General features: G+C 40.1%; 1 protein-coding gene across 2 annotated transcripts in view; it reads left to right on the forward strand.

Annotated features, from left to right (window-relative positions):
• ATG10 (autophagy related 10) overlaps positions 1-26,100 on the forward strand; it is a 224,877-nt gene that overhangs the window by 169,648 nt on the left and 29,129 nt on the right. For both annotated transcript variants that reach the window (XM_089693233.1, XM_089693234.1), the window contains one exon: positions 3,489-3,586. In XM_089693233.1, the coding sequence (XP_089549359.1) occupies positions 3,489-3,586 (98 nt within the window). The remainder of the gene's footprint in view (positions 1-3,488; positions 3,587-26,100) is intronic.

Here is a 26,100-nt window from a genome sequence, read left to right on the forward strand (position 1 = left end):
AAGTATCATCAAGCTGCCCTGGGCTCTCTGGAGAATGCTACACAGAACCAGGGCTGCTGTTAGGAACCATGGGGCCCCATACAGCCAATGTTATGAATAAACACAGTGAGTGATTGGTACCCATCACTTATTGTGCTCATTCAGGAAAGGAAGGGGCTGGTTAATGTGACATATTTACCGGACCCTTCCCCCACTCTCCATCCTGAAGGATTCTATTGTGTGCTTGCAGCTGCCGGTGGGAAGGAGAGAAGGGAAGAAGGGGTGGGGGCACACAGGGGAACCTGGGCAGAAGGGGGAAGCATCTGGTGTACTGGTGTACAGGGAGGGTGATGGGTGTGATTGGGGGGGGGGGGGGCTTTACTGGAACCAATCTCCAAAATTGCTATCTCAGCAGCAGCTGAAAGGCAGTGGGTGAGGAGAAAAAGCCAGCTTTCAGCTGCTGATGAGAGACCCATACAGGGTATTGGTTACAGTAATCCCCCCCCCCCCACCATGCTGATTACCTTCCCTGCCCATGCTGGCCTGGGGGTACCCCTTATCCACAACCCTTATCACTAAATAGGTCCACTTTGAAAGATGGAATTGTTGAGAAAAAAACATTCCCCTCTGAGTGATCTATGTACATTGCAGGGATTTTAACAAAATTTGTTGCAGATTCCTACCTTTTGTTATTCTGAAGAAATAGCTGATTGTTTCTCTGTGTCCATGTGCAGAGTGAATCTGTATGGGAGTGGTTTTATAATTATCAATCAGCTGCTGCATCTGCAGGGTTCTAATGAGAAAAACTGCATGGTTTGCATCACTCTAGACATGATTTCCCTTTGATAGTATCTCACCAAAAAATTAAATTTTTGTTGCAGGGGATGCTTAAAATCTGATTTGTACCTCAGTGCAGACTTCTGGGAAAATTAGTAAGCCAATAACACAAGCAGGACATTTTCAGGGGGTGTTCTGTACACCATCTGTGTACAGAATGCCTCCAGATAGCCATATTGCATTGCATTTTAAAGAAAATAATAGCACTGCAGTTTGAAAAGGAAAGGTAATTTTTAATAAGATTCAATTACAACATGACTTGTGTTGCAGTTGTATACACTATATTATTTTTATTTTATTTGCTAATTTTTTTTCCCACGAAAGGGAAGTTACCCTTTAAAAAGACTTTGCCGCCTTGTCCATCCAGTGCAAAATGACAGTGCCCCTCTCTATCCCCTAGGCTTCCTTGTCTGTACTTCATCTTCCATGGTCGGCACTAACCTTTCCATTGTCAGCAACCAGGAGGAGAAGTCATGTCACTGTCATGGTCATGTGACAGTGCCGGGGACTAACAATTGGCTGCTAGGCCTTAGCATTGTTACAGGGTAGGAGGTCACATGCTCCCCTATACCTGGAAACATTGGATACCAGTGGGAGGAAGGGGCATCTAGGGGAGCTGGCTAATTGATTATTAGTGGGTGCATGGGGGAAGGGGACCTTTCCAGAGACCTTGTCACTTTGACTTGAATGGGCAAGGGGAAAATGCGTCTTTTAGCTTGGCACATGTGCTCTGAATTGCCATTATTCTCTAATCTATTACATTCTATTTGATGATTTGATGTGGAGGATGAGGGCAGGGATGGGATATAGTTTTGTTTTTTACTGCATTTACTTTTATCTCCAGGAGGAGCTGGTTACAGCACACGACAGGGTCAACTTACTGCATGAATTTGTGCCTTAAAGTGGTTGTAAACCCTCACATATACCCAGTGAAGTGACTAGGCTCAGGTGATACACAGAGATGAAACAAATCATCTTACATAAGTTGTACCTGTTTTATCTATAGGTTTCTGTTCCCTACATCCATTCAAAGTACAGAATTTACACAGGATCTCTCAGCTCTGAAAAGCTGTAGGCGGGGAGCTGAAGTTACACACTGTACAAGAGATCTGATTGAAGGGAAGGGACACCCCCCCTTCACACAGCACACAGGAACAAATATGAGGCTGTCGATCTGCTGGATGCTCCTCCTCTGTCACCATTTTTCTCTTGGTGTCAGGAAAACGCATCAGAAGTGATTCATGCCGATAGCAGAGGAATGAGGCAGCAGAAAGAAATTACACCTAGTGTTTTGGACTGAGTCAAGTACACATTATAGAGGGACATGCTTTGTTCATATTTAATGCCTAAGGCTTACAACCACTTTAAAAGAAAAAAAAAAACATGCAATACTCAATGAGTTAAATATTTATGTTTGGAGATATTTAGCACCTGAATGTAGGCCCTGATCACATCTGGCTATTTGGGATCACCACGATTCTGTCTAGAATTCCAAATTGCGCTGGCCAAGTATGTTTGTATGCTACTGATTTGTAAAGGCACCTCAAACGCGGTGTGGTTTGGTAGCAATTGTCATGCAATAGAATAATGCGTCAATCATGGCAAACCGCTCCACAAAAGGCTTGGTGCCCAGAAAGGAACAGGAGCTTTGTTTGGGTGACAAGCTTCACACAATGCGGTTTTCTGTGACTGACGTGCAATAAATTGCATGAAAATCGTATCAAAACTGCACCGCATTTGAGGTGTCATTAAAAATCAATGGCACACATGCATACATTTTGCCATGATTGCAATGCAATTTGGAATTGTGTTGCTTCTGCCCTCAATCCCAAATCTGATTTTTTTTAATATTGTACATATTTTGGTACAGAAGCCCATTCACATGAATGGGATGCTGTGGCCTTTTAAGTACATTACGCAAGTATTGCATATATGATCCTAACCCAGTGATCTCCAAACTGCGTCCTGAGGGCTGGATGCGGCCCTTTGCTAGCCTTTATCCAGCCCTTGGGGCACTATTCCTAACACTGACACCAAAAGTGGGGCATAATTTCCCCAACTGACACCAGCAATGGGACACTATTCTTCCCACTAATATCAATGATGGGGCCCTTTTCCATCCACTAACATCAATGATGTGCCAATATTCCTTCCAGTGACAGCAATAATGGGGCACTACTACTCCTCCTCCTACTGACCACAGGCACTATGCAACTAAACACCACACCTGAGACCTTGTTTACTCTCACTAATGTTGGGCTTGAGACTTTTCCAACCCCCACTGGCCACAATCCGGACCCCTTAAAGTCTGAAGGACAGTAAACAGGCCCTTTTTTTGGAAAGTTTGGAGACCCCTTTCCTAACCTATAGGCATAACATTTTTACACTGATGCATTGTTTTCTTTTAAAGGCTAAATTCACTTTTGGAACATGTTACATGTTCCACCCGTATATCTTTTTTTTTTATAGAAAGGACTGTAGCCCTTCTGAGATTACAATGGCGTTGTGTTCTAGATGCAAGTAGCAGAGATGTTATGCAGCCATATCTAGCTATTAGTAGTAGTTGGCTGCATTATAGGTCCTGTAAAAATCCTATACAAATGAAGTATTGTATGTTATTTTCATGATGTCAGCTTATCACAGTGTCTTCCTCTCTTGTTCGATTCATGTAGATGGAAGACCTCTAACACTCGAAGAAATATGGGACAGAGTTCATGGCTGCTATAAACCTCGACTTCTCCATGGACCTTGGGAAACAATCACACAGCAGGTAGAATGATTCTTGTCCTCCTCATATCATAAAGTGTTGTTAATGTTACAATTGTGGTGTTGGAAACAGACATGGTGTACATAGATCAATTGTTATAAACAAAGCAGAGCATAAACAAAGATATACTGGGTGAAAATATTCTGCTTCAAAAATAAGACCAACAGACGACGTTTCAACATACTTAAAAGTCTATCAGGGATGTATTACCATTTACTGTATACAATCTAGTCATCAGCAAAATTGGCGAATTTTGCATTGCAAAATTTCAGCAAAATCTACTGTTTGTTCTTTGCCCTGGAGTTGATGAGAAAGGTGAAATTATGTGGGTGTAGGGTGGTTTTTATTTTTTTGAAGGGCTTTAAATTTCCCTTCAGCCTGGGTTCACACTGATGTGGTGTGGAATTCAGCATCACAATCGCATCCCATTCATTTGAACTGCTGTGGGTGTGTAATTTAATTAACACCCCAAAATCGGTTTTCAAAATGCGGTGTGATGTGCAGTATCGGATTGCATGAGTGTAAACACCCATGCGATCCGATTCTGGCGCGGACAAAAAAAGGGTCCTGCATTATTTTGGAGCGGATGAAGTGCAATTTGAGCCATACAAAATGTATGGCCCAAATTGCACTTCATAGAAATCGCATGTGATTTGCACAGGAATGCACTGTGGTTCCTGTGCAAATCACAATCACATCAGTGTGAACCCGGACTCAGTGTTTTTATTGTGTGTTCCGAGTAATTTTGGGTTTTGGGGGGATTATTTTGAGATTTTATGAGTTTTAATTTATTTAGCAATAGAAAAGAATAGCAACTTAAAAAATTTAAAGAGACACTGGACAACTGTCGATTTTTAAAAATGTTTTAAACATACAACTGCAGATAAATATAAAAAAGAATGAAAAACCAAATGTACTGTCAACATTTTTCCCTATTGTCTAAGACGAAAACACAAAATACCCTCATTTTTTTTTTTTTTTTAATCACGACACGTTACTGATCATGATCACACATAATGTGATAAATAGTAACTTAAGTGTATGCGTATAGTACGTCTTTTAAAAATGTATTTCTATTTTGTACTTTGTAATTTGTTCTTGTTTTTATTTTGTACTCCATATTTTTTCCTATTGTCTAAAAACCTTAAACAGCAAAATACTCCAAAAAAAAAAAAAATACACAAAATAGTAATTTGTATTTTTCATTTCATTACTTCCCATATGGAAGAAAAATATATCTGAAATTTATTTTAAAAATATTCTTTCCAAGTATATTGCTTTATATTTGAAATGCTACAATTTTGGCCATATTCAATATATTTAAAAAATATATATATATATATATATATATATATATATATATATGTGTGTATACTGCATGTTGAAATGCGTTTTTATTGAAAAAAAAAAAAATTCAAATATACTGTATGTCTTTAAAAATACAAATCTACAGTTTTGGAATGCATTTACAAATATATGCTAAAATAACTTTTTTATATGTAAAAAAAAATTTGAAGAATATATTTTTAAAAAATATATATTTTTAAATATATTATTCAGATTTTTTTTAACATATAAGAAGTCATTTTAACATATATTTTTACATATAGTTGTAAATTCATTCCAAAAATGTAGATTTGTGTTTTTAAAGACATACAGTATATTTGAAATGTATTTTTAAAAATATTTTTCATATATTTTGTAATAAAAACGCATTTCAAAATGCAGTATATATACATATTGAATAAGGCAAAAACTGTAGCATTTCAAATATATGGCAATATATTTGGGGTTCTGGGAGGACATCATATAACATCCACCCAGAACTGTCCAGCCGCAGTGCAGCTGTCATTCGGCTATCTGCGGTCGGCAACTAGTTAAAGATAGCAAAGTTCATACTGCTGGAGAGTTGAGTATTAGGAGTCATCTTTTGCAGGTCAAAAAAATTGCTTTAAAGCTAGATGCTAGCAGACATAAAATGCACAAGTTAGTTCAAGTTAATTAATTATCATCATTAAATGTATTTTGGAAATGCAAACAGCTTATGTACATACCTAAATTTGATTTGGTACCAGCCTCTTGCAGTTTCCATATGACAGCCATGTCATGTGAGAGGAAGAAGCAGTACAAGGAACTGACAAGAAGCATGCTGATAGAAAGAGAAAGCAGAGTGAGAGAGAGATGAGCTCTTCACTGTGCTGCTTTACCATTCACTATCCAATGATAGCATAGTTGTGCTCAGCCTATTGCTTTAGTGTGTGCACCCCACAGTTCAAACACACGTACAGTGGGGCAAAAAAGTATTTAGTCAGCCACCAATTGTGCAAGTTCTCCCACTTAAAAAGATGAGAGAGGCCTGTAATTGGCATCATAGGTAGACCTCAACTATGAGACACAAAATGAGAAAAAAAATCCAGACAATCACATTGGCTGATTTGGAAAGAATTTATTTGCAAATTATGGTGGAAAATAAGTATTTGGTCAATATCAAAAGTTCATCTCAATACTTTGTTATATATCCTTTGGTGGCAATGACAGAGGTCAAACGTTTCCTGTAAGTCTTCACAAGGTTGGCACACACTGTTGCTGGTATGTTGGCCCATTCCTCCATGCAGATCTTCTCTAGAGCAGTGATGTTTTGGGGCTGTCGCTGGGCAACACGGACTTTCAACTCCCTCCAAAGGTTTTCTATGGGGTTGAGATCTGGAGACTGGCTAGGCCACTCCAGGACCTTAAAATGCTTCTTACGAAGCCACTCCTTCATTGCCCGAGTGGTTTGGTTGGGATCATTGTCCTGTTGGAAGACCCAGCCATGTTTCATCTTCAATGCCCTTGCTGCTGGAAGGAGGTTTGCACTCACAATCTCACGATACATGGCCCCATTCATTTTGTCCTGTACATGGATCAGTCTTCCTGGTCCCTTTGTGGAGAAACAACCCCAAAGCATGATGTTGCCACCCCCATGCTTCACAGTAGGTATGGTGTTCTTTGGATGCAACTCAGCATTCTCTCTCCTCCAAACCCGACGAGTTGTGTTTCTACCAAACAGTTCTATTTTGGTTTCATCTGACCATATGACATTCTCCCAATCCTCTTCTGGATCATCCAAATGCTCTCTAGCAAACTTCAGACGGGCCCGCACATGTACTGGTTTAAGCAGGGGGACACGTAATAAATTCTTTCCAAATCAGCCAATGTGATTGTCTGGATTTATTTTCTCATTTTGTTTCTCATAGTTGAGGTCTACCTATGATGCCAATTACAGGCCTCTCTCATCTTTTTAAGTGGGAGAACTTGCACAATTGGTGGCTGACTAAATACTTTTTTGCCCCACTGTACATACATATAGCATCAGTATATTGATCTCCCCGTCAGCACAGTGGAAGAGAAGTGAGGAAGCGTTTCTCTTATGGCAGAGCCAGAGGGAGATCTTTCCCATCTCCCTGCTGACACACAGCTGATAATGCTGATGCGCACTGGGTGATTAGGGTGTGCCCAGACACATCCAGCACACCCTGTGCATGCGCCTATGAGCAATAGGATGTGAAGGGTAATGTATGAACTAGGCCCAGAGTAAGTGAGTTGAATGATTCTGGCTATTAGACTGAGGATATCTAGTAGCAGAAAAAAAGTACTCCAGGGGAAATATAATTTTATCTTTTTTGGCTGGAGTTCTGTTTTAAGTATACAAATCAGAAGTATTAGACCTCAATAGCACTGTCTGTGTTCAGGGCCTTGCACCCTTATCCATACAATGTCAACCTGAGAGGAGAGCTGTCTCCATACAGCCGCTGTGTCCCAATTGACATGAACAGGACTATATGCAGAGGGATGGATGGAACACCTGTGCATCTCTTTGAGGACAAATGCTGTGTTGATGGGGGAATCCCTCCTGTTGCACCATATTCTGACAGTGGAATCCCTCCTGTTGCACCATATTCTGACAGTGGAATCCCTCCTGTTGCACCATATCCCTCCTGTTGCATCATATTCTGACCGTGGGAGGTTTCCCCGCCATCAGAATACAACTGATCACTGCTAGCGGCTATAGCCACCGGCAGCGATCATACGAAAGAAAAACAACAGACTGATAAACTATTAACATCAGAGGCAAGGAAGAAAGTGTTAATTGGTTGTATTTTGTGATTTTTTAACAGCTCTTCACTTTAAAGCATTTTCTGTTTTTCTATTAGACCAGTCTTCCTCTTTAACAGAAAACTCCTTTAAAAGCATTTACCTGTACAGTTTACTGAATTTGATTTTAAATGAATTCGCAACAATGTCTCTCACGGTAGCACTAATTTCACTAATGCCCGCATTGATGGTACTTCAGATGAACAATACACTTAGCAGGAGTGATTGAAACACTCTCTAACATCAGCATCCCCTTCTCATTCATCCGGCTGCATGCTACCATCCAGCTTTCCCTTTATCTGCATCTGTTTTAAATTGCACAAAATCAATTACAAGCACACAGCTGCTTAGCAAAACTTTGAAATGTCTCTGCAAGTCTCCTTGGGTATTCCTTGATAGCTTGTAGCAACATCAATTTTCTGCACCTGGAAAGATGTACACAGGCTGTGCCGAAATCAGAACAGACAAGAAAATGTAATTGTATTTATTGTTGCCTCTGAATGGATATCAGTGGAAAGCATGGCTCCTGTTTTTAAAGATGACACTGCGAAAGGGTAACAAGTTAATAAAGAGCCTGGCTCTATCAGGAGAGCGATGCTTAAACTGTGCATTGTTTGCAAACACAAGCTCCGAACATACACAGGATTACCGAAAAGCAATGGAGATTTCAGGAAAAAAAAGACATAGCAAACAGCACATCTAGATAACAGAATATGGATATACAAGCGCTCTTTGCATATAAGTAGATCGTCGCCTCGGGATTGGTTAAACAGCTAAGCAGCAATAAGGGTTTTACAATAATTTGGAAAGATTTATAGATTTATTTAAAGGACAAGTGTTCCTTTAAATCAACTTTTGCGAAATCCCTCCTACTTCTCTCAAAGTATACTGTGCTAACAGCCCTCCTCCTCAACTGCACCCACCCCCACCCAAGAAACCTTAGTTTTAGTGCCGCTGTCTCCAGACTGTGGCCCTTTGCTTTCATTTACCTAGCCCTTGGGGGGGGGGGGTGTTCCTCCCACTGATATGAGGCATTTTTCCTCCCATTGCTTTTGAGGCACTATTCCTCCCACTGACACCAACAATGAGACACCATTATTTCCACCGACACCAACAGTGGGGAATTATTCCTCCCACTGACACCATGAATGGGGCACAATTCCCTTCTACTGAAACCAACAATGGCACATAATTTGTCGTATTGATATAAATGATTTGGAAGTGGTCGTCCCACTGACAGCAACAACGAGACACTATTTCTCCCACTGACACCAATCAGGGGGCACCATTCCTCCCACTGACACCAATCATGAGATACTATTCTTCCCACTGACACTAATCATGGGGCACTATTTCTCCCACTGACACCAATTATGAGGCACTATTCCTCCCACTGATACCAATGATGGGACACTATTCCTCCCACTGACACCAATGATGGGGCACTATTTCTCCGAATAATACCAATGATGGGTTACTATTCCTACTGACTACAGGCACGATATAACTTTTCTGAAACTCCCACTGGTCACCAAGACTTTTGCGAAATCCCTCCTACTTTTCTGAAAGTATACTGTGCTAACAGCCCTCCTCCTCAACTGCACCTACCCCCACCCAACAAACCTTAGTTTTAGTGTCGCTGTCTCCAGACCATGTCTACTACCACTAATGCTGGGGAATTTTCAACTCTTACTGGCCACAGTCCAGCCCTCTGAAAGTCTTAGGGACTGTAAACTGGCCCTTTTTTTTTAGAAATTTTGAAGACCTCTGATTTTAAAGCAGACCTTCACCCATTACAAGAATCTATTCTCTTTGGTTCCTTGGCTGTCCTTATTGCAGAACTGGAAAATATTTTATTATTAATAGTAAAGTATAGCTCACCTAAGTGAAAATTACGTACTCACCACTGCATCCTCTGGGATTGCAATGTCAAGCATTCCCAGATGGACGTTTTTCTGGTGGCACAAGCATGCTGCAAGAATATACAAATGCACACACACGGCACTACACTTTGCCAGGTATTCAGGACCTGACAAGAACCAGCAGCATGTCTGTGCATGTGCCAGGGATTATTATGCATGCTGCAAGTCTCTGCTATGTCTCAGATACCAGAAATGAGTGGCATCTGTGCGCATGCATGGTAAAGGGCAACACAGTGGCTAAATGGTTACCACTTCCGCCTCCCAGTATTAGGGTCGTTGGTTCGAATCCCAACCATGGCACCACCTGCCTGGAGTTTGCATGTTCTCTCTGTGGCTGTATGGGTTTCCTCCGGGTACTCGGATTTCCTCCCACACTCCAAAGACATGCTGGTAAGTTAACTGGATACTGTCTAATTTGGCCCTAGTATGTGTATGTATGAATGTGAGTTAGGGACCTTAGATTCCCCCCCCCCTTTGATAATGTGCTCGTCTGCACGAAACGCGTCAGAGTGGAGCCTAGCCGGTGACGTCACGCCGCTCCGTACCTCGTGGAGGCCGGCGGCCATTTTTGTTTCTGGGATACCCTGTGAGTTGCTTACATTATTCTCCAATAAAGAATTTTTGAACATACTACACTATCAGAGTTTTTTGGGGTGGGCTGTTTGGTCGAGCCCCCCCCCCTTTTCTCAAGGTGGATATCCTGTATGAGTGCCCTGGTTTGAGGAGTCTGGATTAGGTTTATGCCAAGTATTGCTGGATGTCTGGAGTCCCTCTGCTGGTTAGAGGAAGGTGCATCCCTACCATAGTGACAGCCTGCTAGATGACCCGCACTGCTTCAGCCTTCTAGTACCAGGAGTGGTCTGACAACTCAAATGCGCACATTATGCGCTTTCTGGTGAGTGCATAATATTTACACACCTTTGAGCACGGAGTCGACCACCTTTGCACCTCTTTATTGTGACAATTGAACCATCATCTGAGGACGTTTTTTTAATCACTTTAAGCACTTTAGCCTATCACTCATTTTATTCAATTTATATTTTATCAGATTTATGATTCATATATTACTTCTTTGTAGTGCTGCATATGTTATTATCATTTACAGGGACCTTAGATTGTACACCTCTTGAGGGTTACAGACTGATGTGAATGTACAATATATACAGTATGTAAAGTGCTGCGTAAATTGACAGCGCTATAAGTACCTATAATAAATAAATAAAATAGACATGCAGTAGGTCTCTGTTAGGTCTTAAATACCTGCCAGAGGTCTACGTACACACTTGATTTTTTAAAAAATTGCAGTGTAGAAGAGTAGCAGGAGGCGTGTAATAAGGGCGGATGAAGTTTCCCTTTAAGTAAGTAAGCCCAGAAGTATTTCCCAGGTTTCCAATGGACAAATGGAGTGTTGGAGAATGTGAATGGAGAGAGATGATATGGAAATGAATGGGGGTGGGGTGAAAGGGTGTCTGTTGAACTTTTAAAAGAATGTTGTCAGCTTGCCACATGCTCTCCTTCAGTTGGCCATTGGGCTGCCTAGGTCTGCAGGAGGCATACACAGACCAGATAGGAAGCCCAACAGCCAATTATTTCATTTGTAAATAATTTTGTAATGCTTTGTGCTTTTAAAGTCATTTTAAACCAGAAAAATTATAGAATAAAATGCACACTTTTAATCTGCAGTAACAATATTTATTTTTAAACTAACACTGGTCAAAAAAATAGTGTTATGTTTAATCATCATAATTAAAATTATGTTTACTTTTAATTGCAAAACAAAATTGTTGCAGGGCCATAATTACAAAAAAAGAAGCCTTGTTTGTCTTTAAAAAACAATATATGTATTACCTTGTTGTTTTAAATAATGTTAAAGTTATTGCCGAATAAACAGATCCATAGCAAAAATTTAAAAATTGCTCTGGTCCATAGGAGGTGAACGGGTGCGAGAGACGAAGTGGTTAAGCTTTACTATTTTGCTATGTTGACTCTTTTGTGGCCAAAACAAGCTTTTTGAGTTCACATTAAAAGTGTCCCTTGGCTTGAGAAAGTTAATTAACCTTGCAGCAGAGAACTAGAAATGCACAGCTGTGTGTGTCTAGTTCTCAGACCCAATGTAAAACGGAGTTATTCTCAAGTTAACTAATGCATACTGACATCGCTAAATCTAGTCTGAGCATCTAAGCTACAAAAAAACTCTGGTCACACAGGGTTTAAATAGAAATTACGCTTCCTTTCAGGAAGACTTTATTGATTATATGTTGGGGTAATATGTTGGGATATATGGGAATATCTTAGTTACCTGGAAGCTGCATTAGAAAAAAAAACATGATAATGCAATTTTCCAAATCCTTATTTCTACCTAATAAACTAGAAAAAAATCTTAGAAATTATATTTATACAGATCTGCTGCCAAAATATCATCTGCCCAGGAACAAACCTTGTATAATATATACAATATTAAAAAAGCTAAAATCTATAAGCTGCCTAACTTAAAAAATCTTTGGGTTGCCTCTAGGGTGGAAAGAAGGGAAAAAGGCTCAATAAAATAAATAACACTGTGTAATAGGCAGAGGAATTTTCCACAAATAGAATTTCCACCCAGTAATCCCATTGAGAATTATTGCTCACGGTCACTAGGAAACCTTCTTTAGACTAAAATGGCAGGTATCCCTGAGAAATAGACTGCACAACAAAATGATAATATCAAATGTAATGTTTGAACTTGTATAGTACATGAATATAGGGAATTTAATATTTGCTTTTTACATCATAGAAATGTTTGTAAAAGTCCTAGAACACATCCCTAACCTGATGATTGAGCAACAAAGATGGCAGGATGAGTCATCAATCTGCTCAATTTCATCTCTCCTTCTGTCAGCACATGTGCATTCGTCATCACCTAATTGGTTCTTGCACTGCCTTCCTCTTTCCCAGTCTTCAGGCTGATATCAAGACATATATACTTCCTCCAAAAGGGGAAGTTCCACTTTAAGACCTCATCCTCTGCTACCCACTAAGAATTGGCACCTTTGGGGAGCGGGGGGAGTGAGTATCTGATTTTGACAGGTACCTGCTCCCACTTCTGCTGCAGTCACCTAGACAATTGCAAGCGAAAGTTCAACTCCCACCCCCCACCCTTTAATGTATTAATGAATATTTTTATTTATATGTAGCTTAGATTGTAAGCCCTGTGATTCCTCTTGTACCAAATTGTATTGTAACTGTAACGTCTGCCTTCATTTTGTAAAGCGCTGTACAAACTGTTGGCCCTATATAAAACCTATATAATAATAATAATAATAAATAACAGGATTAACTGCTTGCCGTCCAGCCACCGTAGAAAAACGGCCACAAGGTGGCACCGCTGGGCAAAATCACGTTTTAAGAAGTCATTTTGCAAAACAGGTAGGGGGCGCGTGCGAGGTGCGTGCCCGCCCTACCCGTCCCGCTCATCATGGCAGCGGGTGTCAGTCACCGAGTCCCGGACAGTCATTACCCGCCGGGTCCCGGACAGTCATTACCTGCCGTGTCCCGGCGATTGCCGGCAAACAGTGACACAGAGCACAGCTGCATTGTTTACAATGCAGCTCTGCTCCCTGTCAGCTCCTAACACACTGATCCTGAGAGCGGAGTTTATCTCTCGGGATCAGTGTGTTCCTGTGAAGTACACCCCCCGCCCACTAGTAAAACACTCCCCTCACACAGTTAACCCTTTGATTACCTAAAAAAAGTTAACCCCTTCCTCCCCAGTGCCATTAGTACAGTGTCAGTGTTTTTTTTTTTGCACTGATCACTGTATTGGTGTCACTGGGGATGTCAGTGACCCCAAGTCAGTTCTTTTCCCCCCCAGTGTCAAAATGTCCGCCGCAGTCCCACAGTCCTGCCATAAGTCACTGATCACTGTCATAAATCGCTGATCACCGCCATAAGTCGCTGATTGCTGCCATTATTAGTATAAAAAAAAAATCCCAGTATCTTTCCCGCCATTTGTAGATGCTATGACTTTCACGTAAACCAATTAATTTACACGTATTGAGATTTTTTTTTAGCAAAGACATGTTGCAGAATACATTTTGGCTGAAATTTATGACAAAATTTGATTTTTAAATTTTTTTACTGGACATGCTTTATAGCAAAAAGTCCACAATATTGTTCTTTTTTTCAAAATTGTCCCGCAGCCACCAAGAATTCGCACACAGGCCCATAGAGCTCCTAGTATCCTTCTGGATGTGCTTGCAAATCCCGATTGACAGCCCACAAATTCTGCAGCACCTCTCCCCCCATTCACTACCCAACCCAGAATTCAGGTGGAAATAGCAAATTTAACTACTCCCCTTGATTTTTGGAGCTGTTTTTCATGGAATATCTGTATGCGTTGATTGTGGATCAAAGCAATTTATATGCACAATAATTTATCGCCTCCAACCTAATTCCAAACCTTGCCAGACCAGTCGCATGGAAACTCATTACTGTTTCCAAATTTACATTTTTTTTGGGCCTAACCCTCAACATGGGCATTACTAAAAGAAATGCATTGCGGTTGTATTGGTCCGCAGACCTGATTCATCATATGCCCATGTTCTCTGCTGCCATGGCCAGGCATAGATATGAGAGTATAATGTGTTTTATGCATTTCAAAGACAATACACTCTGTCGTCCTCGGGTGACCCTGAATTTGACCGGCTCCACAAAATTCAGCCCCTCGCAAATCACCTTAACCAAAAATTTGCAGATGTCTCCCCAGCAAAACATCTGCGTTGATGAGTCCCTGATTAATTTTTCTGGCCGCCTTGTATTCAAAAAATTTCTCCCCAGCAAGCTTGCCAGATATGGGGTCAAAATGTAGAAGACCTGTGAGAGGACAACAGGCTATACTTATAAGTTTTGGATTTACAAGGGAAAAGATAGTCACATGGAGCCCCCCAGATGCCCAGACTACATGGGGAGCAGTGACAAGATAGTTTGGGACTTGGTGTCATCCTTTTTCCATATGGGGTACCACTTATACGTGGACAATTTTTATTCAAGCGTGCCACTATTTAGACATTTGTACAATCTTGGAACTGGAGCATGTGGCAAAGTGTGACCTAATGTGTGCCCACCATTAGAAGTGGGTGGATGCAGGGCGATATATTCTAATGGTGGGTATACCACACACTTTTTCTGGCAGAGATTTCTTCTCTTTTTTTCATTCAGTCCACAGGCTGCATACAAAAAAAAAGAACATAGCATATACGCCCAACAAGGACCAGTGACGTACTGGTACATCACTGGACTTTGAATGGTTATACCAGGATGATGCCTACAGCTTCAGGCATCATCCTGGTATAGTTTTTTTCAGCCGGCGATCGGCTTTCATGTAAAAGCAATCCTAGTGGCTAATTAGCTGCAGGATTGCTTTTACAAGCAGTGAGATATAATGCCCCCCCCCCCTCCCCCACTGCCTTCCACGGCCTTCTCGGGCAGTCCCGTGCCATCGGGGGAACCTGAGAATGCAGCCGGTGTTTATGCCAGCTGACCATAGAGCCGATTGGAGTTTAGAGTGGTGCCAATCATCTCTATAATCTAAGAATTCGGAAGCTACAAGCATTTCATCACTTCAGTTTCGCAGGAAATAAACAGCGCCATTTGTAAATTGGGAAAGCATCTGATCACACCGATTTTGGTTTGATTAGATAATGTAAGGGCAGAGGAGATATCTAGAGCCTGATAGACCCCAGATTTCTCAAAAAAGAATATATGACAATGCCCATTGAAGTTATAGAGGATATTTGCATTCCCTGTGATAGCATTAAAAGTGATCAAAAGAGAAAATGAAAGGTACAGTGTAAAAATAATTAAAAAAATCTAAATAACTTTAAAAAAAAACTTGCCCCTCCCATGCACGCACACCTGTGTGCACAAGCGTTGACCCTGTGAGGGTATGTAAACAGCGGTTGCGCCATACATGTGAGGTATCACCGTGAACGTCAGATCAATGGCAATAATTCTAACACTAGAACTCCTCTGTAAATCTAAAATGGTAGCTTTTAAAGGCTTTTAAAGTGTTGCCTATGGATATTAAAAATGTATGCAGTTTGTCGCCATTGCATGGGGCATGCGTAGTTTTAAAGCATGTCATGTTTGGTATCTATTTACTCGGCATACCATCATCTTTTATATCTTACCAAATAATTGGCCAATATATTGTGTTTTTGTGCATTAAAAGTAAAAAAAGAGTATTTTTATTTTAAATTTCTTTTGAAAAATTGCTGTGCGAGTACTATGTGCCATAAAAAATTGTAGTACCCACCATTTTATTCACTAGGGTGTCTGCTTTAAAAAAATATATAATGTTTGGGGGTTTTTTTTCTAGCAAAAAATACTGATTTTTTTCATGTGAACAAAAAGTGTCAAAAAAGGCTTGATCTTCAGGTGGTTAGAAGAGTGAGTGATGTGTGGCATAAACTTCTAATGCTGGGCATAAAACGCCCCCACCCCCCAAAACAACCCCTTTTTGAAAAGTAGACACCCCAAACTATTTGCTGAGAATCATGTTGAATCAATAGAAGAATTAATTTTTTTACCACAAGTTTTTGGAAAACGACAAAAAAATTTTTTTTTTTACACAAAATTGTCACTTAAATGATTTTGTCAGGAATGGATTCACCACTGGTGGTGGGACTCACCTGCCATGTGGGCTGCAGTACCAGGGCTGGCCAGCGGGTGCTCTCAGCAGCCAGAAGCTCACTCGTGCAATCAAGCCATCAACTGAGGCTGATTGCAGGAGGTGTATTTAAGGAATGGCCAGGCCTGCAGTCAGTGCCTTTCTGTATTGTTCCCATGAGCCCCTGTACCTACATCCTGTCTGCTTCCTGCCTTATCTTGACTCTGCTTGATCCTGACTCTGCTTGAACGCTGCCTGCACTGACCTCGGCTACTCCTGACCAATCTTCTGCCTACTCCTTGTACCTTGTCTGCCCGTTAGCTACCGACCCGGCCCTCCTGACTACGTTGTGCTCCATATATATATATATATATATATATATATATATATATCAGTTTAGGTTTGTTTCACCTTGTTGTATGTATTTGTGTTTAGCTTTGGGTTTGGTTTGTTGCACTGCATTTATGTTTGTGTTGTCCTTAATAAATTATCTTAACACGCTATACCTGAAGTCTGTGTTTCCCTGTGTCGGTCCACACACCTCTGGTCATTCCCGGAGCCCTGACAGATTTACTGCTCACACATGCCATGGGTATATGTGGAATTACTCCCCAAAATACCTTCTGCTACTTCTCCAGAGTATGGGGGTACCACATGTGAGAGACGTTTTGGCAGTCTAGCCAAGTACAGGACCCCAAAATCCAATAAGCACCTTCAGGCTTTTAAAGGACTTTATTTCCTCATTACACTTCCAGACTACCTATCACAGTTTCGGAGGCCCTGAAATGCCAGGATAGCACCTAACCCCCCCAAATGACCCCTTTTTGGAAAGTAGACACCCCAAGGCATTTGATAAGAAGCATGGTAAGTATTTTGCAGATCTCATTTGTTGCCACAAGTTTTTGGAAAATGAAGAAAAAAAACAAAAACATTTTTTCTATTATTTATATTTCAAATCCTTGTGAGAAAAAAATGAGATCTGCAAAATACTCACCATGCCTCTTTTTAAATTCATTGGGGTGTCTACTTTCCAGAAAGGGGTCATTTGGGGGGTTTAGTGCTATCCTGGCATGTCAGGGCCTTCAAAACTGTGATAGGTATTGAGGAAGTGTAAAGAGGAAGTTACGCACCTTCAGGCTTTCAAAATGGTCATTGGATTTCAGGCTCCTGTATGTGGCTAGGCTTCCAAAAAGTCTCATACATGCGGTATCCCCATACTCGGTAGTAGTAGCAGAATGTATTTTGGTCTGTAATTCCACATATATCCACGGCTTGTGCGAGAAATAAATCATTTAAATGACAACTTTGTGTAAAAAAAAAAAAAAAATGTTTTTGTCAATTTCCAGAAACTTGTGGAAAAAAAATAAATCTTACATGGACTCAATATGCCTCTCAACAAATAGCTTAGGGTGTCTACTTTCCACAAAGGGATCATTTGAGGGTGTTTGTACTATCCTGGTATTTTTAGCACCTCAAGAAATGTGATGGGCAGTCAGAGAGTAAAAGCTGTGTAAATACCATTATCTATACCATAGTTTGTAGACGCTATACCTTTCACACAAAGCAATAAATATACACTTACTGGGATTATTTTAACCAAAAACATGTAGCAGAATACATTTTGGCCTAAATTTATGATGAAATTTTTGTTTTTTTGGATATTTTTTATGACCGAAATGAGAAAATATTGTTTTTTTTAAAAAAAAGTTTTATTCTTCAAATATTTTTTTGTTTATAGCGCCAAAAATAAAAAGTGCACAGGTCATCAAATACCACCAAAAGAAAGCTCTATTTGTGTGAAAAAAGGACATAAATTTAATTTATGTACCGTATTGCATGACCGTGCAATTGTCCGTTAAACTAGCGCAGTGCTGTATAGCAAAAAAATGGTGTAAATTGCAGTATCTATGCCATTGTTTGTAGACGCTTTCACACAAAGCAATCAATATACACTTATTGGGATTTTTTTTAGCAAAAACATGTAGCAGAATACATTTTGACCTAAATTTATAACTAACTTTGAGTTTACTATATATTTTTTATAGCTGAAAGTAAAAAATATAGTTTTTCTTCAAAATTTTCGGTCTTTTTTTGTTTATAAAAAAAAATAAAAAGCGCACAGGTGATCAAATACCACCGAAAGAAAGTTCTATTTGTGTGAAAAAAAGGATGGAAATTTTGTTTGGGTGCAGCATTGCATGACCGCGCAATTATCAGCTGAATTAGTGCAGCGCCAAGTAGCAAAAAGAGGACTGGTCATTAAGGGGGGTAAATCCTCAGAAGTGCAAGTGGTTAAATAACGAAGTCTTAGAGTATGTTTTGGAGCATGTGCATATTAACATGCTTTTCTATTGACAAAGGGTACAGTTCAATTAATTGAAGTAGACAATGCACACAAAACATTAGACTAATATTTCTTAAAACCAAACTTGCCTGACCTTGCCCCTATTTCTTGAATAAAAATACATGATGAAAGCCATAAAATAAACTATTATAAGAAAAAGGTAAAAAAATACTATGAACCACCATGTAAAAATACTAGGAACCCACCACGAGGCCCATTGATGTCAACAATGCCTATAGGAAATAGAGGAACAAAAATGTAATTTTTATTTCAACATTTCTTTCAAGTTTTCTTATAGATTTCACTTTTTAATAGCACAATAAAGCCAAGGGTTTGAAGAACCTTCCCCAATCCTTTACCTTTTCTCTCCACTGAAGTTGGTAGGTCATAGGCTGAGGATCCTCCTGGATATTTCCTCCTAGTCTGGAAATGTATCACGTCTTTAGGTATACCAAGCGTGGCTTCCATTTCTGCCCTGCTCTTTACAGGAACAATAAAATGTGTGAGTCCAGGGAAATGTAAGAAGGAAATAAAAAGGGATTTTCAGCCAGTGAATCTGCTGTGAAGCACTTGACACTCTTCATGTAGCAGAGCATCACATGCTGAAGTGAGATGTCTGTCATGAGAATGATTATCTTGTTAATGCACATACAAAACTCTTGCCTCTGTCCCAGAAAAGGCCCCGCGGTGTTCCATGAAAGAGCCAGCATCTGATGGATTTTGTAATCCGGAGCTGCAAAAATATTAAAATATAATAAGAAAACAAAACAAAAAATATGGAGGGGTGCCAACCTCATTTAGCACTGAAGGTTTAATGAAAAGTGCTGAAATATAAGGTACTACATTGTAGAAGTGGAAGGATCATTATAGCTGTGAAGGGGAGAAGTAAAATGTGAGGGTGCTCTTGGCCAGTGGCGGGGCACAACTTTGTTTTTAGTTTTGGATAGAGTGGAGACAAATTAGAACACCTGCCCCTTTTTACTGCTGTCTGTGCCCCCTTAATGGAGAGTCACCCTCTCTATTTGTCCTGTTTGCCATTATCATCGAAAGTCAAAGTAAAAGAAAATACTTCATATTGGGTTGTCTCCAGAAAATGTCCCAATCGACACGCTAGTTGTATTGATTTGGGGGTCCCTAAAGAATTCTCTTAATTTGCAGATATTTCTTCTCACTTCCTGTTTTGTCTATGGGACATGAAGTGAAGGTAAATTTCCCCAATGGGACACAAATGGCAAAAAATAAACTGACAGGGGTTATAACCCTCGTTTACGCAATCTAAAATGAAAACTACTTTAAAGTAGAACTAAAGGCAAAACTTTTTTCTTAGTTTTGGATAGAGTGGAGAGAAATAAGAACACCTGTCAGTTTTTATTGCTGGCCTGGTTAGAGAGATTCACCCTATTTTTTCCTGTTTACAGTTATCACCGAAAGTGAAAGAAAATTGCAAATTTTGGGTTTTCACCAACACAAGAATAGACGGAAAATCTTCCAACAGGGACAACCAGGGATTCCCTCCCATTTGATAGGCTGTAGCACTGATCTGTGTATTCTGGTGGTGGGGGAGTCCTTCTGTCAGAATACAAAGATGCAGCAGGAGAGATCCATTAGCATTGCTTGTGTTGATGAGGGGATCTGTCAGTTTTTTGCATTCAACCTGCTGATTTAATGAAAAAACAAACAAACCTCAGTGTGTATACCCTACTCTACTATTGTTTATTGGATGGGGTAACACTAGGGTTGTCAACTCATCCCTTTGCAACCGAGCACACATTAATTACACAGGTTCTGAGGCTAATTTAATGCAGATAAGGCACAAAGTGAGTTTACTTGCCACCTTAATCAACCACAGAACCTGTGTAATTAATATGTGTTCAGTTTTAAAGGGATGTGGTAGCAACCCTGGCTTGGTGGTTATCACTTCTTTTTTGCAGCACTGTGGTTTTGGGTTCCAATCTCAGCCAGGACATTTTCTGCATGGAGTTTGCATGTTCTCCCTGTGTGGGCTTCCTCAGGTACTCCAGTTTCCTCCCACACTCCACAGACATGCAGGTAGGCTAATTGGCACCTGTCTAAATTGACCCTAATATGTGTGTACAAAACTGGCTGAGCACATTTCTTATACCATTCTACATGTCAGTGCAAAACTGAGCATTTAGGGAAGGTTGAGGAAAGGTCTGGCAACCTACCTTGAAAACCTGAAAAAAAAATGCTAAGAAAACTCTTTGGAAAAAGGTTTTCAATCAGAGAACTGGCCCATAAAACCACCAAGGGTTAGATACGCTGTAACAGATACTGTATATACATATTGTACATAAATTGTTTATTAGATGTAATTGTTTTTTCTTGGTCCTCTTTTTTTCTTTTTGCTTGGTTTACAGTTCATAGTTTAGGTATTTCTCCTTTTTTTATTTGTTTTTTTTATTTGTCTTTTTTGTGTTTACCATTCACAAATAGTCCGATAGTCTGTTTGGGAGCTCTGCTGGATTTAGAGGTCGCAAAGATTTTAATGCTGTGAGGCTTATGCTATTTTTTTTACCATTCTGTCTTTACCCCTTTTGGTATAGAGTATTTATCTATAATTATCATGACTTTCTACGGTATTGTATGGTAACTATGAGACTATAATATTTAACACATCATTGCGACAAGCTCCATGAGTGGGTATGCTGTAACCCCAATGCCATCTAGAGGTTTGATTATGAAATCACATAGAGAATCGTGTTATTGTTTTTCTTACTATTATATATTAATATTTCTATAATATTAATCCAAATATATGTTAATTAGATGCAATAGAATTTGTTCAACTTACAATGCTTTATTCAAGGACCTTCATTTTCAGTCACGTGACTGTAATTTCCAAATGACAGCTTAAAATAACCAGCACTTTTTTCAGAAATAGAGATCCTTATCCTGGGCTTTTCGCTTTTTGAATTGAGCCTAATGCATGTGATAATATTTGAAATTTGAACTTGATTAAGTCTACAGTGTTTTATTTATTGTAGAATTTTTTTGTACATTTAGGGATTATATTAGAGTTTTTATTGACATTTAATATTTTAGGATTATAAATAAATACACAAATATGGATATGCTTGCGTTATTTAGGCTCCTATATAAGGGTTTTGGCATTACAGTGCTTTACAGAGAATGAGCTGATACACATACAGTAAGCAGCAATGCAAATGGGTTTTTGTTGCTGAGTCCAGTTTACTCCTGCATGCTCCAACTTTGGTGCTCTTTCATTAAGCGCACCAAGCACGTGGGACACAATATAACTCTATGGGAAAACGCAGTTAACCCGTTCCAAACATGTGGGTAAGCTGTGCTACACCCGCACGTAGTGTGCACTAAGGAGGTTTAAGAGCCCCAAAAGGTAACAAATTGGTGTCAGAAGAGGCACCCAAATATGAAGGAGAAGCTTCTCCTTCATATTTGGGCGCCTTTGCTGACACCAGTTTCTCCTCTTTTCTTAGACCTCCTATCGTGAACACACCAGAATCCTGATACCGCAGAGCGTAGGATCATCCGGATCACCCCACCAAACATTGAGAGCGACCTTACTCTGCACAAGGACAGACATATTCCCTGCAGGCTTTCACTACAGGTTGATCCCCCATTAGGGAGCTCAGCAAACTCACAGATATGAGTACACCATTGCAATTTATCTTTTCATCGTTTATGTCATCCAATTATCTGTCAAACTACTACACCATAAGGAACTCTCTCCTGGCATCTGTCTCTTTTTTCCTTTTTTCGCCTTATCTTTGGAGGTACCTCAGATATAGTGTGCACTAAGCAAGGAATGATTAGTGTAGAAGGATTGGGGTCCACCCTAAAAAATGTTTTGCTACAGACCTGAGCAAAAAGTGAGTTCGCTATACATGCAGTGGTGAAAATGGGATGAGTAAGAGCATCAGGTCAGGCCTGTATTGCTCTTTCAGCTGTGCTATGGATGGGAGCAACCCATCATGTCTCTTCACAAGTTAATAAGCCCTCCACCACAATGCTGATTGAATGTAAATACATTTTGTTTGCAAATCATTATATTTAACAGTATTACAAAAGACAATTGGTATAGCACATTTTGAGATAAATATGTAGCATATCGTCTAACAGAAAATGATGTCGTTGTTTAAAGTGTTATACAAACAGTATAAAATGCTATTGACATCATAAGGTACCTGAGATAATATACAGTTATAGATAATAGCCTGTGAGGTAGTCAAATATTAGAATGTTTTGTAATAGGTAAAGTATAGTAAACCTTAATATATAGTTAGCAGTGCATTTTGGGGTGAATGGAGGACCAGACGTCACATTTATCTTGAAAGTGAGTCATAGAGTTGTGGGTTATGTGAAATATTCTTTCCATACACATTAAAGAAGCCATTCTAGAAATAATTTGGTAAAGAGAACTGAGATGGATTTCCAGTTGAGGGCTTTCACTCATTGTGTTGCTGAACACAAAGCAGGAATAAGCTTTTTAATATGGTATAGAACATCAGGGACTGGTGGAACTAGCAGTCAAATGGCCATCGTTCGGTTTATTGGCTGTCCTGTCAAAAGTGATATCAAGTTTGTAACTTCATGTTGGCTGAAGTTTCTCCAAAAGATGTGCTCAAAGGACACTAGAGAGTGGCAACCTCAAAAATGAGTGCAGGAGACTTCTGGGTAAATTGTAGACTATAAGGGATCTGGTGCATTTACGCATATTACAAAGCTTTCCTTCATACTGTTGAGAGGAGAATTGTACTCCACAAGAGATGAGCATACAATTACGTAATGTTGGAATTAAACCTCTGCCTCTAGGAGTAGAACTACAAATTTGTTTATGAATATTGAGGAGTGATCTTGGGGTTTGTGAATATTGTGAGGTAAAGAAATGTTTATTTGAATGTATTTCTCTCTTGCTTTGGGATGTCCTTGTTTTGTTGGAAGCTTTTAAAATATATAAAAGTGGACTTCTCCTGTGAGGCTTTTAGGTTAGTTATAGACTTAATGTAGAAGTTCAGTCAAATCTGGACTATACTTAACCTTTTTGCACTGGCCGCACGCAAATGTGTGGCCTCCCAGCGTCTGGGCCTTGACCCCGAGCGGCCGCACATTTGCGTGCAATAAGAAAAACATATGTGCTGAGAGCGCGCGCCTTGCGCGCTCCGGGCACACATGTCCGGTACTCACAGAAAGGTCCCGATTTCGTCTTTCAATCGGGACCTTTCCCAATCATGTGACCGCCGTGACGGCGAATCACGGCAGTCACATGACATAAAACCCCGCATCGCCTCCCCGGCTTCTGAAACCCTTAAAGATCCGGGAGGCACCAGCACCAAGGGTTTAAACCTGCTCACACCCGCATTCTAAGCCTATTCTAACTACCCTGTGAAAGGAAAGACGTCTATACTTACTTATCCTGAAAGTGCTCTGGTCCGGTCACATAATCTCTCCATCAGCCAGCTTTAGTGAAGAGGAGAGATTGTTGACAGTGGCTGCAGAGCCAAAGATTGAGTCAGTTTGTGTGCAAACATTGAGGATGAAGAGTTCCTATGTAAAAGAAATTTGGCTTTAGACCATCTTATAACTTTTTCAGTTTTCTCTGATACCAGGGCATCCAGTTCTCACCTCTTCTATGCTGTCCTGTGCAAAAGTGAAGAGGAATGATCTCATGATGTATTTTCTATAAGCTGCCGTGCTTTCCACCAATGTACATAAGAAGAATAGTATCACTCCAGAATCTTGAAAAATCTTTAAAAAAAAAAAAAGTGGCTTGTGACTTGTTTGTGGTGTAAATATTTGCAATGGTAAATTCACAAACCCCCAAAAAGCCTTAAAGTGGTAGTAAACCGCAGGTAAAAAAAAAAAACGTAAAAATCCCCTGCAAGGAAATGTCATAATGTTCTAGTATGCACTGTATAACAGCACATTGTGAAAGACTTACCTTAAAACTGAGCTCTCCAGTGGTGTGCTTTCACTGGTGCAGAAGCTTCGTTCTTCACCCGTCTTCATTCCAGGTTTGCAAGCTCCAGCCATCTGACTGGCTGAGCCATGATGATTTCACTCCTGTGCATGCGCGGGAGTCCCAGGCCACAACACAGTATTCTGAAGTTACAGTACAGGTATGCCGTTCCTTCAGAATGCATGCATCTGCTCTAAAAAAGAGCTAATATCTCCTAAATGGTGCACATTTAGGAGATATTCAATTTACCTGCAGGTAAGCTTTATTATAAGCTTACCTGTAGGTAAAAGTAAAAAAAAAATGAGTTTACTACCATTTTAAGTATATGAGGTTGTTTCACCTTGTATACAGCGCATTCAGTTTAAAACAGAAATGCAAAAATAGAAAATAAAAGGCTTGGGGAGGTGGGGATGGAAAAACAACAGTACACTAAACTTCCCAGTGAATGGCTGTGCAGGGGGGGCATGTCACCACAAGTCTGATCATTGGAGGATGAGCAGGTTGCTGTCCCAAGTAGTGTTCTAGCATTAACTTGAGGATTTAACTAGGTGGAATGATTTCTATAACAAAGAAAAGTAACAACAGACAGGCTTGAACCATATGAGGATCAAGAAAAAATCTGTATCCTTAAAATATAACACTCATACTCAATATACATTATCTGTTAAATGCAGATATCTGTTAAAATAGATATCAATATTACTGTATGTGGAGACAAGTGGGGAAAGGAGAGGGTCTCTACTCACCCCCACTGGATGTTCATATATTTTAGCACAAATTTAATGAAACTCCAGATTCTTCACAATGCTGGTGCTCCTTCATCTTCTCTTTGATAAAGGTTTCTTCACACATCTTAACTACATCCGCCCTGGCCTCTGCACATATACGAATGGGCAGGAAAAGTGTTGTTCTGGGAGGACATACGCATATGTCCTCCCAGAACTGTGCCTCATGTGTGCTCTGATCCTTGAGTCAGCCTTTATATTCAGCGGGAAGCCCAGTTTCTTACATGTTGATAAAGAAGCAGGATTGCTTTGAACCGCTTCCCTCTATTTTGGGGTACACAGCAGTGACAACAGGAGGCTTTTAGCTCTTGGACATCAGACCTTGCAGCAGCTCCATCCATTTCTGCCGGCACTGTCATTTCCACTTCAGCCCATGCTTTCCCCAGCCAGTGGCCAAGGCGGGGATCTGGGATAACTCATACACTAACTCTGGACTTATCTTCCAAGCCACCTGACAATCCTCTATACCCCACAGTTGTTTGTGCGTGCAACTATTGATTTTATTTTGTCCATTAAACTTCTTTATGCATGCTACACTATGGGGTGTGCTCTCCTATCTCTACTTTCTTGTTTTACACAGGTTTGCAGCGTCAGCCCAATCAGCTCAGCAGCAGCACCCTCTTAGTTATAGGAGCTTTTGGACTGTTTTTTAATTTGGGCTACCTGCTTTTAGAAATTATTATATGCACATTGCTTTTTCACTGTTTGTATATTTGTATCATTTATTAAA

Source organism: Staurois parvus, unplaced genomic scaffold, assembly GCF_062004578.1.
Source record: "Staurois parvus isolate SC_StPar_1 unplaced genomic scaffold, SC_StPar_1.0 ptg000618l, whole genome shotgun sequence".
NCBI lineage: Eukaryota > Metazoa > Chordata > Amphibia > Anura > Ranidae > Staurois > Staurois parvus.